Source organism: Puma concolor, chromosome A1 (genome assembly GCF_028749965.1).
Source record: "Puma concolor isolate L17-30 chromosome A1, mPumCon1.1.hap2, whole genome shotgun sequence".
Lineage (NCBI taxonomy): Eukaryota > Metazoa > Chordata > Mammalia > Carnivora > Felidae > Puma > Puma concolor.
This window is the reverse complement of record NC_141667.1, coordinates 148,658,752-148,672,760: the sequence shown is the minus strand read 5'-3', so window position 1 is coordinate 148,672,760 and position 14,009 is coordinate 148,658,752. Positions and strand designations below refer to the sequence as shown.

At 37.6% G+C, this 14,009-nt stretch overlaps 1 protein-coding gene across 4 annotated transcripts in view; it reads left to right on the top strand.

Moving 5' to 3' along the window:
* Positions 1–14,009, top strand: part of YTHDC2 (YTH N6-methyladenosine RNA binding protein C2) — a 72,060-nt gene that overhangs the window by 35,793 nt on the left and 22,258 nt on the right. For all 4 annotated transcript variants that reach the window (XR_015250822.1, XM_086705938.1, XM_086705943.1 and 1 more), the window contains 7 exons: positions 660–742; positions 4,180–4,285; positions 5,748–5,867; positions 6,186–6,458; positions 10,116–10,242; positions 11,496–11,701; positions 12,046–12,241. Coding sequence is in view for 3 of the 4 variants with exons in the window: in XM_086705938.1 (XP_086562064.1) it covers positions 660–742; positions 4,180–4,285; positions 5,748–5,867; positions 6,186–6,458; positions 10,116–10,242; positions 11,496–11,701; positions 12,046–12,241 (1,111 nt within the window). In the remaining variant the exon portion in view is untranslated. The remainder of the gene's footprint in view (positions 1–659; positions 743–4,179; positions 4,286–5,747; positions 5,868–6,185; positions 6,459–10,115; positions 10,243–11,495; positions 11,702–12,045; positions 12,242–14,009) is intronic.

Sequence of the window (14,009 nt, the reverse complement as noted above, 5' to 3'; positions counted from 1 at the left end):
GTGTAAGTCACTGAATGATTAAGTATATATTCTAGTTAGGAATCCACTCCTTTAAAGTATTTCTCTATAGTGAATTTTTGCTTTAGAATCTTTGAGGATGTATGGAGGGAATAATGGTTCTTTTTAAAATTCTTTTTTTTTTTTTTTTTAGTGTTTATTTTTGAGAGACAGAGCACAAGCAGGGAAGGGGCAGGGAGAGAGGGAGACACAGAATCCAAAATAGGCTCCAGGCTCTGAGTTGTCAGCACAGAGCCTGACATGGGGCTGGAACCCATGAACCGGGAGATCATGACCTGAGCCAAAGTCGGGTCGCTTAACTGACTGAGCCACCCAGGCACCCCTATTTATTTCTGAGAGTGAGAGAGACGGAGAGCGAGCACGCGCTCAGCAGGGGAGGGGCAGAGAGAGAGAGGGAGACACAGAATCTGAAGCAGGGTCCAGGCTTTGAGCTGCCAGCCACAGACCCTGAGGCGGGGCTCGAACTCACAGACTGCGAGATCATGACCTGAGCTAAAGTTGGACGCTTAACTGACTGAGCCACCCAGGCGAAGAGGCTTTAAATTAAACTTGGCATGTTAAAATATATTCATAATGTTTCTTGCTGTTTCTTCTTAAACACCTTTTATAAAAGTTTTAACATGAAGAAAACTTAATTACAGAAATCCTTTGATGCACTGAATTTTGTTACAATGTTAAAAATGGTGTGGATATCCAAAGCTAGTGCCATACAACGAAAAGGCAGGTAATGTACATTCATTCACTCAATTGCCTATAAAATGGAAACATTTTGGTATGTATTACATATTTAATATATATTCTTTCTATAAAATGTTAAGGTTTTCATGTTAATCTTCATTTTTATATTTTTGTAAAGCAATCCATTTTAAAATATACTTTTTTTTAAAGGTTGAATTCAGCTTATTTTAAATTTTTTTGCCTAGTATAATCTATACTCAGAAGATGTAAGAAAAATAGACAAAATTAAATGGAAAATCTCTTCAATATTTGCTACATAGGACAAAGGACTAATTTCTGTATTTTGCAAAAAAACCCCTTCCAAATCAATTCACGAAGACCAATACATGAACCTCACATATATCACCTCATATATGCCAAAAGAAATGTAAATTAGTGAGGTAATATTTTTTGCTTATCACTGGATTGTCATTGATGAAAATGTTTAACAGTACATACAACAGAGTTGGCACAAGTATAGGCCAGTAAGCTTTCATGGTTTGCTGATGGGAGTGTAAATTGGTGTGACTTCTTCAGAGGACAGTTTGAAACTGTCGATCCAGATCTACCCTTTGCCACTGGATTCACCTTCTCATAATTTGTCCTGAGTATACTTGTGCACTGTGTGCAGGGATGTGTTTAAGAATGTTTTCTGCAGCATTGTTTGTAATAGTGAAAAATCTGAGAACATTGTAGTGTCCATTAGTAGTGAAGTATTGTAGTTAGATAAATTATGCTGTAGTCACACAATGGTATACTAGGTAAGTGTTAAAAGGAAAGATGTAGATGTATGTATTTTTATAGTGGAATGGGTTTTCAGAATATGTTATTAATTGAAAAAAGTAAGGTGTAGAACATGCATCCAATAGTATTTGCTTGTGCTAAATATGTATATGTGTATGTATATATGTATGTGTATATATAGTTTAATGTTTATTTTTGTGAGAGAGATGGAGTGTGAGTGGGGGAGGGGCAAAGAGAAAGGGAGACACAGGATCCGAATCAGGCTTCAGGCTCTGAGCTGTCAGCACAAAGCCCTACACGGGGCTCGAACCCACAAACCGTGAGATCATGATCTGAGCCGAAGTCTGATGCTCAACCGACTGAGCCACCCAGGCGCCCCAGTATATATTTAGGCACAAATGCATTGTCAAGTTTGAGAGAAACATTAAAAAAAAACAATTGTTGACTCCGAGAAGGTGGGTTTGTGGGGCTCTTGAAGGAGATTTAATTTTCATTTTATTGCTTTGTAGTTTGGTTACTTATTTTAATAAATAAATAACATGCTTGCGTTACTTTTCTTTTTAAAAAAAGATTAAAAAAAGTATCGTATTTTTCGATAATCATTTGACTGATTTTTTTCTTTCATTTTAACTGATAGAACAACATCAGATACTGACTTTAAAGATGTGCCTCATATGCTGAAGATGGTGGATGCATTATTTCTGTGCTTTATACTTTCATAGGATGTTCTTGAGGGCTTGTTGCTATTACCGTATCAGTTGTTTTCTTATGACAAGGTGTGGCTTAATACACTGAGCTAGGTTTATAGGCTGTTAATAGTATATTATTAGGGATGAAAATCAGAAATTGTTAAAATTTTTCTTGTCATCTCTTTCAACAGGTATTTTTTTTTTTTTACAGCCTTCACTGTGCAAGTGTTAGGGATACAATGATCAATAGAGCCTGATGAGTAGAGTTTGAGGTGGGGGGAATGGTGTAGTTCTTCTTGGAATCCAGTAAAGTAAGCAATGATAATACTATGTGATTTGTGCTACAACTGGATTATGCTTCTAGAGGAGTTAAGGTAGAATCTGAGATAAATATGAATAAAGAGGTGTTGTGGCTCTCTGTCTCTCAAAAATAAATAAATGTTAAAAAAAAGATGTTGTGGGAAGGCTTTTCTAGCAGAGGCAAGGCTTACGCAAAGGCCTAAAGAAAAGCGTGAGCAAGAAAGTTGTTTGGGTGGAGTTTAGTTTAGAGGAGAATGGTGAAAAGAGCAGAAAGAGGTAAGTTGCGGACAGGTCCTTAAGGACCCTTTTGTGTTTTCTGTCTTCTTAATAAACCAGAGGATGGTTCAATGATCATATTCTTTTAGCTCTTTGAAGAATGAGTTGGTACAGACAAAACTGATGGTAGGAGGACCCAGTAGGAGGCTCTTTCATTAATATTTGCATTTAAAGTAAGGGAGAGATGACAGTAGTGTGGATTGTGATAGTGGAGAAATAAAGTAGATAATTCAGGAGATACTAAGGGGTAAGGAATACTGTGGAGTCAAGGATGTCATACAGGTGTCTTAGAAATTTTGTGGATGGTGGTGCCGTCGTCATGGAAAGTGGGAATAGTGGTTCTGTTGGGGAGAAGAATGAACTTTTGGTTGTGTTGAGTTTGACTGGAAAACCTAAGTGGGGCTAAAAGGTTTCATAAGGGTAAATGTAGGGTTAGGATGAAGAGATCTCAGTGGATGGAAATTGAAGTCAGGAGGATAATTAGGATCCCCTTGGGAGAGAGGGTAGAGCAGGAGAGCAGAGGGCTGAGGTCCAGCCTCACAGGAACATCAACATTTAAGGACTGGCAAAAGACAGAGGTATCTCAGAAGAGGCAGGAGAGGAGGGAAAGCGGATGGGTTGATAGTGAGGAAAGTACTGATGAAGGAAGCAGTGGTCCAGAGTCTAATTTTTTGTAACTTTGTAACTACAACAGTGTGTTACTTATGTTTGGGGGTCTGGATTGTGAGCTTTGCCAAGGTAGGGATATTTCTGTATCTCTCTCATTTAGCATACTCAGCCTTGCCATTAGCGGACATGATGACTGTGGGTGAAATGAAAAGAGACTGCTTTTCTTCGAGATATTTTTCTGCTGCTTCCCAGAAAATGATACAAGTCTGTAGGGTGACGGGGAGGGTGGTGGGGATGCCACTCCCTGGGAGCTGTTTAATGCCTGCTTTGTGCAATTCTAAACAGCGGCATATGCACTGAGCTCTGAGCACAGTGCTTGTGTCAGTTCAGTAAAGCTGATGAAATTTATTTTCTTTTCAAATTTTTATTTAAATTCTAGTTAGTTAACATACAGTGCAATATTGGTTTCAGCAGTAGGATTCAGTGATTCATCATTTACATATACAAAGCTGGTGAAATTTAAATTACCATGTATTTTTTCTTTATTTTTAGTCTCATATGTATCTTACCTAAAAAAATTTTTTTTAATCATTTCCTTAGAAGGCTTATCAGGTAGGTGTCATTCATGAATTTTTATAAATGAATTCCAGATGGGTAAAGTGCCTTCTGGAAAGATTCAGAGGGGAGGAGTATCATAGTAGGGATTTGCACTCAGATGTCCTGACCCTGGTCCATTGCTCTGTCTCCTTAGCACACTGCTTGTATAGTTTCCTTGATATAGTCTTCATTTCTTGTTTGAATCTCAATTTTTTATTTCACTTTTAAGGGCAGGGAGATGTAGACCTGGAATTTGTTTCCGGCTGTTCAGCAGACTCCGATTCCAGAATATGTTGGAATTTCAGACTCCAGAACTTTTGAGAATGCCATTACAGGTAGGAATTTACGAAACTCTAAATTAGAGGCTATTTTTGTGGGTGACAGAGGAGAAAGGACCATTTTAACTTATACTAGTTGGACTTTAAATAATCAACTCATAAAACGAACTTATAAAATGTATATTATGTAGGGTGGTTATGTACCTAACATTTTTTTCCTATACTAGAAAATCCATAAACCTCTAAAATTTTAAAGAGTTACTTGAATGCATTTAAATTATGGTACAGTTTATAAATATGCTTTTTTCTATATGCGACATTTTAGAAGTCTAACGACCACATTGTGTTCACCTTTCACATTCTCACTGAGGATTAGAAAACAAATTATTTAAGGTCCAAAAGATAATGCCACAATCTCAGTTTAAGATGCTGAGATTACGATGGTAGTTTAGAAGGGAGTCTGCTGAGAATTTCCTGGCCTTTATTGTTTTGCTTTAGGTCTTCTCACTTCACAGAACAGCCAGACATTGTAGTTTCTAGGGAAAACTACCGGAAGTACATAAATTTGATTATCTGGTGTGCTGAGATGGATGTTGGTTTCTAAACATTTCCAGAGATACTGGATCATGTTTTTGGTATTCATGTACCTGGATAACTTCCCACTTTTCCATGCCTTATGGTCTTAGGATAAAATACAAAACTCTTAACAGGAGCCTACATTATCTGCCCTTCCTGTGTCTCTAGTCTTAATTTTGACATCTTGTCTTTCCTTCTCTCTCTGCTCATACCAGTAGTTCGAATTTCTCAAGCACACCTTGTTTCTGTATTAGGGGCTTCCTCTGTGTGCTCCGCTCTCCCTAGAATCCTCCCTCTTGTTTCTTTGATAATTACCTCCTACTCAGTCGTTACATCCAAGTTTAAGTGCTGGTTCCCCAGAGATGTTGTCTTTGACTTCCCATGGCCTCCTCCTGCCCTTTCCTGAACTTGATTAAATATTTTCCTTTACCTCTTTAGTTCTCTGTATCCTTCACAGCATTTATAAAAATTGTAACTAAGTAGTTAATTGTGTCATTATTCTGTTTTTCCCACCATGAAAAATCCACCAGGGCAGACACTTGTCTATCTTCTTTTTCTCCCAACTTGCTGCATAGTCCCTAGCACCTGGCAAGCACTTTGTTGAACGGATAAAAGATTCTAGAATGTAATGTAAAGGAAAAAAAGAGACTTCTGGACAATAACTCTTACTGTTATGTATAAGAACTGTGTGAGGAGACATCGCCAGTGTGGGCAATGGTAATCTTGATAGGAGGTCATGGAGGGTGTTTATTATATTAAAGTTCTAGCACCTAGGGCAAGGTTAGAGCCTGTCTTTCATAGAAAGACATGGTTCCCTCTACTGTTCATTTTAAGCAGAGACTCTACTAGTCGGTTTGGGGACTGTGTTTCCCATGATTTCTTTAAAAAACAAAATCACCATAAATTTCAGCATTTCAACATTATTTGCTGTTCTTATTTGCAGGAACTTTGTTTACATACTAAGCTGTTAGCCCCAGTTAATTGTCCTATTGCTGATTTCCTAATGAAAGCTCCTGAACCTCCACCTGCTTTAATTGTAAGAAATGCTGTACACATGCTTAAGGTTCGTGTCTTCATAGTTTTCACTTTACTGATTTTACTTGAAATTTAAAGTGGGAATATATCTTGCCTGATTTTTGTACTTAAAAAGATTATCTGAAAGAAGCATGTATTTTGAATAATACTGTCATGGTAATTACAGTAAAACAGTTGATGTAGATCTTTTTTATATAAAATATTTGAAGCAAACGATGTTTTCTATAAGATGTGGCAAAAGAAAATTTACATTTTTATTTCTTTATGATTTTTAAGTATGCGGTTCGATTAAACATCATGAAACATTTTGGTCCTGCTAGATTCTGTTTTGTGTGCTTTTATTTAGACAATAGATGCAATGGACGCGTGGGAAGATCTCACTGAGCTTGGGTATCATTTGGCTGACCTGCCCGTAGAACCACATCTTGGAAAAATGGTCCTGTGTGCTGTCGTGTTAAAGTGTCTGGACCCCATCCTTACAATTGCCTGCACCCTGGCCTATCGAGACCCTTTTGTACTGCCAACCCAGGCCTCTCAAAAGCGCGCAGCTATGCTCTGTAGGAAACGCTTCACTGCAGGAACTTTCAGTGACCACATGGCACTTCTCAGAGCATTCCAGGTACTGGTCGTTGTTGTCATTTCATTTCTGAACATGTTGCTGGTTGAACACACTTCTGGGGCAAGTGTAACAAATTAAAAAAGAGCTAGGACTCCATTAATTTGGTTTCCTTATAAAGTCACATTTTATAAATAGCTCAGAAACATACATTCCTGCTGTCCTTGTGTTAAAATTATCACTGTTTTTCTCTACCTTTTTTTCTTTTATTTTCTCAGTTTTCTCCCTGTAGGAATATGTGTATGTATATATTTATTTACTTATATGTATTTTTTAATATCCAAGTTCCTTTTTTTTTAAAAAAATTTTTTTTCAACGTTTATTTATTTTTGGGACAGAGAGAGACAGAGCATGAACGGGGGAGGGGCAGAGAGAGAGGGAGACACAGAATCGGAAACAGGCTCCAGGCTCTGAGCCATCAGCCCAGAGCCCGACGCAGGGCTCCAACTCATGGACCGCGAGATCGTGACCTGGCTGAAGTCGGACGCTTAACCGACTGCTCCACCCAGGCGCCCCGATATCCAAGTTCCTTTTAATCATATCTTGGGCAGGAAATGCTCTCAAATTTTGGTTGAGAAGCAATGTATATTATGGGGTGCCTGGATGACTTAGTCGATTGAGTGTCTGACTCTTGATTTTGGCTCAGGTCATGATCTCATGATTCGTGCGTTTGAACCTACGTTGGGCTCCACACTGTGTGGAGCCTGCTTGGGATTCTCTCTCTGCCTCTCCCCCTCTCTCACAATAAATAAGTAAACTTACGGGGCGCCTGGGTGGCGCAGACGGTTAAGCGTCCGACTTCAGCCAGGTCACGATCTCGCGGTCCGTGAGTTCGAGCCCCGCGTCGGGCTCTGGGCTGATGGCTCAGAGCCTGGAGCCTGTTTCCGATTCTGTGTCTCCCTCTCTCTCTCTGCCCCTCCCCCGTTCATGCTCTGTCTCTCTCTGTCCCAAAAATAGTAAATAAACGTTAAAAAAAAAAAAACTTAAAAAAAAAATAAGTAAACTTAAAAAAAAAAAGATAATGTATATTATTCAAAGTATGTAGAACAAACCGAGGAAGAAACTTATCTTGAATTTAGTATCTCTGTGTTGATTTTTTTTTTTTTAGAGTATGTCTTTTTCTTGTGTGCTCAAGACACAATGCTAAGAACTTAATTTTATAAAATAAAATATAAATATCATTTAAAACTTTTTAAGATAACAGTAGTGAGAGGGGCGCCTGGGTGGCTCAGTCGGTTAAGTGTCCGACTTCAGCTCAGGTCACGATCTCATGGTCCGTGAGTTCGAGCCCCGCGTCGGGCTCTGGGCTGATGGCCCAGAGCCTGGAGCCTGCTTCCGGTTCTGTGTCTCCCTCTCTCTCTGCCCCTCCCCCGTTCATGCTCTGTCTCTCTCTGTCTCAAAAATAAATAAACGTTAAAAAAAAAAAATTAAAAAAAAAAAAGATAACAGTAGTGAGAAATTGATGAACATGATAAATAAGAAAGAAAAGATAAGGAAAATAGGATTCTGAGGAAAGGAAATGATATCTAATTTAGAATTTCAGATATGTGGAGAAGAATATGTTATTTCTAGAAAAGGCATCCTTAAATTCTCTTGAATGTGGGCTATGACTATACATTTTTTAAAAATTTAATTTTGTTGGGACGCCTGGGTGGCTCATTTGGTTAAGTGCCAACTTCGGCTCAGGGTTGATCTCACTGTTCGTGAGTTTGAGCCCTGCATCAGGCTCTGTGCTGACAGCTCAAAGCCTGGAGCCTGCTTCAGATCCTGTGTCTCCCTATCTGTCTGCCCCTCCCCTGCCCATGCCGTGTCTCTCTCTCTCTCTCTGTCAAAAATAAAATAAACATAAAAAAAAAAATTCATTTTGTTTATGCAGAAGTGACTCTTTTCCAGGCATAGATGATTTTTTCACTATATACGGTTTAAAGAAAACACTGGCAAGCTATTTTGTGAGCATTATTGAACAATGGATAATGCAATGCTATTGAGTCTATTAGATACCACGTCTTACAGTAGATTAGTTGAGTAGATAATAATTAGAGGGAGATTTGGAGTAGAATTCCTATGTATTTTTTGCTTTTCTCCCAGCTCCTTCAAGAGCAGAAAGGATAAATTACTGCTTTGGTCTTTCAGTTATATTCCAAAGCAAGAAAAGTCATTTTCAAAGAGAAGTTTTCGTATACTGCATATAGATGGTTTCTAGAAATCCCACTTCCCATTCAAAGATAGATTAAGAGGTTGATATAGAGCTTATTTTTGGAGGACTGGAGTGGCAGAATCCTTAAATATAAGTGGTGTTTATAATGGCTTAGTTAAAAACCTCCCACACTTCAGTGGAAGAAAATTAGCAAACACATATGAAAAGTTAAATATGTTTACACAGCTGGTCATTTAAGTTAAAGGATACGTAGTTTTCATTGGGATTTTATAAACTCAGTGACTTTCGTAGCATTTGAGTATAAATTAATGATAAATTTCATCTGATCATAAAGTCTTAGATTTTATTTTTTATATTTAATTTTAAAATTTTATTTTTTTATTTTTAAATTAAAAAAAAATTTTTAATGTCTATTTATTATTGAGAGACTGAGAGACACAGAGCGTGAGCAGGGGAGGGGTAGAGAGAGGGGGAGACATAGAATCCGAGGCAGGCTCCAGGCTCTGAGCTGTCAGCACAGAGCCCGACACGGGGCTCGAACTCACAAACTGCGAGATCATGACCTGAGCTGAAGTCAGTCGCTCAACTGACTGAGCCACCCAGGCGCCCCCTAATTTTAAAATTTTAATAAAAAAAATTGAGACGTCATTGACATATTAGTTTTAGGTGTAAAACACATTGATACTGTAATTGTATTTATTGCAGAATGATCTCCACAGTAAGTCTAGTTAACATCTATCATTGCATATAGTTACAAATTTTTTTCTGTTTGTGATGATAACTTTTAAGATATACTCTCTGGTATGTTAACTAGATTTATTGTGGTGATAATTTCACATTAATATATGGATATTGGATCACTATTTTGTATACCGGAAATGAGTATAATGTTAAATGTCAGTGATACCTCAATAAAAAAAAGTGGACAAAAAAAATCTCTCTTATCAACTTTCAAATATACAATACAGTGTTATTAACTATAGTTACCATGCTGTACTACAGTTACCTTCCCAGGACTTAATTTATTTTGTAACTGGAAGTTTGTATCTTTTGACTCCTTTCATCCATTTTACTTCCTCTCCTCCCTCACCTCTGGCAACTGCCAATCTGTTCTCTGTATCTTTGAGTTTTGTTTGTTTGTTTATTTATAAATGTTTATTTAATTTTGAGAGAGAGAGAGAGAGCACAAGGCAGGGAGAGGCAGAGAGAGAGGGAGACACAATCTGAAGCAGGCTTCAGGCTCCAAGCTGTCAGCACAGAGCCTGATGTGGGGCTCGAACCCACGAACTGTGAAATCACAACCTGAACTGAAGACGGACGCATAACTGACCTGAGTCACCCAGGCGCCCTGAGTTTTGTTTTTTTTAATGAAGTCCTAGATTTTATCAAATAATTAGAAGGAGAATTGACCTTGAGTGGTTAATGTAGTGGTTTTCAGTTACTTTGCTGCCTAACTAAGGAGTTTGGTAAATGTGTCTCATTATATAATTATGTTTTTGTAGGCATGGCAGAAAGCACGAAGTGATGGGTGGGAGCGAGCCTTTTGCGAAAAGAATTTTCTTTCGCAAGCTACCATGGAAATAATCATTGGTATGAGAACTCAGTTGCTTGGTCAACTTAGAGCATCAGGTAATGTTTTCCCCAGAGAACCTATTTAGACCACTGAGAGTACCCTACCTATACTTCGTAGTATTTGTAGTGTTAACTGATGCCATTTTACATTATTTTTATGATTTTTTCACATTGTTGTAGATCTTGTATTTATGAACTGTGTTGTAGACTCCTATGTGATCTCAGAGTTTGTTGATTTAAAAAATGATATTGTGGAGGCCTGTAGCTGAGAAATCTATGAACACCTTTTGATACTGTAGGCAGTGAGCAATTTGTAGTCTATTTGTTGGCAAAGATCATTGTAGATAATGTAGCTCTGTTTTATCACTATTAATAAACGATCATTATGTCTGTGAAATAGAAGTTAAAAAATGTAAGTAGGTTGATCTGAATGCTGGTCTTCATGTTTGTGGAACATAAAACAACTAGTAATCACTTGAAGATACTTAATTTTTTTTTTTTTAAAAAGAGAATGTCAGTATTGCTATGTCAATTTAGAATTGTATCTTTAAATTTCCTTTTGAGTAGCATGGTACATTGAAAAAATAGCCAAAGACTACTAGAGCCAGGATTCATAGATTAGCTAAAGTGTTAAAATAATATAAGGAGCGAGCCAAAGGATTTCGAGTTGTTGTAAATATCGGGAAATGTGAAGGGCTTTGGAAATTCAAGCAAGAATATATTTACTTCACTCCAGAATTTGTCTGTCATAACCACAGTGTTATTAATACCAGGTAGAAGAGTGGTTTAGATGTTCAGCTGTGACTTTAGTACATTTCTTTTTTTAAATTTTAGTACATTTCTCATAGAAGCTTATGAAGAACTTTGTAGCAAGAGTGTGTATTTTTTAAAAAATTTTCAGCTGTGACTTTAGTACATTTCTTTTTTTAAATTTTAGTACATTTCTCACAGCAGCTTAAGAAGAACTTTATAAAAAGCAAGAGTGTGTATTTTTTTAAATTTTCAGCTGTGACTTTAGTGCATTTCTTTTTTTAAATTTTAGTACATTTCTGATCGCAGCTTATGAAGAACTTTTATAGCAAGAGTGTGTATTTTTTTTAAGAGTCCCACATCCCTAGTGAACAAACCTAAACTTTATTAGAATATTTAATCTGTATCTTAAACTTACCAGAGGAGATTTTATTAATTGCTCTGGAATTTGAATATCCCTAAACTTACATGGGCTATACAATTTTTGTAAAAAATGCATACGTTTAAAAGTATATTTTGCACAATAGAAAAAGTTGGTGTGGTTTTTTTCCTCCTTCTAGGTTTTGTTAGAGCACGAGGCGGTGGTGATATTCGAGATGTTAACACAAATTCCGAGAACTGGGCTGTCGTTAAAGCTGCATTGGTGGCAGGCATGTATCCTAATGTAGTCCATGTGGACAGAGAGAATGTAGTACTGACAGGGCCAAAGGAGAAAAAAGTTCGGTTTCATCCCACTTCAGTTCTCAGTCAGCCTCAGTATAAAAAGGTAAAACATTTTTAATGCTGTCTTAGGCCTTGAAGTCAAACTGATCTAATTTACATAGTTGAAGATCAACCAAAAATGCTCCAAATACCAGCCTGCTTTAAGAAATTAGTTACCTATGTCTAATTCAACATTGGAACAAATTTTTGATGGAATCTGAGAGTTGGAAGAGGTAGTGTGTTAGGTAATGAGGACTACTAGCTGTATGAACAAGGACGTGCTTTAGTTTTTGCTTGAGTATTAATACACCTCATCTGTTTCATTGAGGGACTTTTTACATTTTAAAAGTATTGCCGGTAAACTAGGTGATATACAGTTAACAATTCTTCAATCCATTTTTCTAATAGATTCCTCCAGCCAATGGTCAGGCTGCAGCGATTCAGGCACTACCTACAGATTGGCTTATTTATGATGAAATGACCAGGGCCCATAGAATAGCTAATATTCGATGTTGTTCAGCAGTGACACCCGTCACTATATTGGTGTTCTGTGGACCAGCTAGACTGGCAAGTAATGCTCTTCAAGAACCTTCATCATTTCGAGGTAAATGGATTATGAAGGAAATGAAAATCTATCTGCAATGAAATTTTTTTCACTGGACCAAATAAATTTTGAAATTACCAAAATTTATGTAGTAGTAGCTCCCTTTTGATATGGTAAGACTAATTAGAAACTACTGAAGTATACCTCAGTTCTTAAAATTGATTTTTCTAAAGGTAACTTGGTATTGATTTGTGTATTTTTGATTAATCTTGATAGGTTTACTTTTCTCTCCCACTTGAAGTTAAATAACAGTTTAACATAAATAAAGGTAATTGTTTAAGGAAATAATATTAATAGTGACCCATGATCTCATTTCCCTTATGCAAACACTTTTTAATATTATTTAAAAATTATGTTTAATATTTTTACGTATTTCTTAAGCTATTTTACATTGTTATTTTCATTATGCAGAATATAAGTTTTAAAAAATCTTTTATATTAATGGCTGCAAAATATACTATCACTTAAAAGTGGCATAATGCATTTAAAATGTTCTGGCGGGAGCGGGGGGCCTCTGGGTGGCTCAGTTGGTTAAGCATCTTACTTTGGCTCAGGTCATGATCTCGTGATTTGGTGAGTTGGAGCCCCACATCAGGCTCGCTGCTCTCAGCCTGTCAGTGCAGAGCCCCCTTCAGATCCTCTGTCCTCCTCTCTCTGCCCCTCCCCTACTTGCGCTCTCTCACTCTCTCTCTCAAAAATAAATAAACATAGGGGTGCCTGGATGGCGCAGGTGGTTAAGCATACGACTTCAGCTGAGGTCTTGCAGTCCGTGAGTTCGAATCCCGTATCAGATTCTGTGCTGACAGCTCAGAGCCTGGAGCCTGCTTCAGATTCTGCGTCTCCCTCTCTCTCTGCCCCTACCCTACTCACACTCTGTCTCTGTCTCTCTCTCTCAAAAATAAACATTAAAAAAAAAACATTAAAAACAATTCATGAAAGAACTAGCTCTTCGTTTCAGTGATCTTTTCTATTGTGTTTTAGTCTCTTATTTCATTTATTTTTGCTCTGATCTGCATCATTTCTTTCTTTCCACTAACTTTGGGCTTTGTTCTTTTTCTAGTTCCTTTAGGTACAAGGTTAGATTGAGATGTTTGCTGCTTCTTGACTTAGGCGCCTATATTTCCGTAAACTTGCCTCTTCGAACTGCTTTTGCTGCATCCTGTAGATTTTAGAGCATTGTGTTTCTGTTTTCATTTGTCTTCAGGTATTTTTTTTCCTTTCTTTTTTGATTTCTTCATTGGCCCATTGTTTGTTTGGTAGCCTTTTGCTTAGGCTTTATGTGTTTGTGTTTTTTCCAGTTTATTCTTATAATTGATTTCTAGTTTTGTACCATTGTGGTCAGAAAGGATGTTTGATATGATATAAGTCTTCCTAAAAATATTGAAACTTGGTTTGTGGCCTAACATGCGACCTATCCTGGAAAATGTTTCATGTACTTGAAAAGAATGTGTGGGGCGCCTGGGTGGCGCAGTCGGCTGAGCGTCCAACTTCAGCCAGGTCACGATCTCGCGGTCTGTGGGTTCGAGCCCCGCGTCGGGCTCTGTGCTGACTGCTCAGAGCCTGGAGCCTGTTTCTGATTCTGTGTCTCCCTCTCTCTCTGCCCCTCCCCCATTCATGCTCTGTCTCTCTCTGTCCCAAAAATAAATAAACGTTGAAAAAAAAATTAAAAAAAAAAAAGAAAAGAATGTGTGTTCTGCTGTGTCTGGATGGAATATTCTGAATATATCTGTTAAGTCCACCTAGTCTAATGTGTTGAGACCAGTGTTTC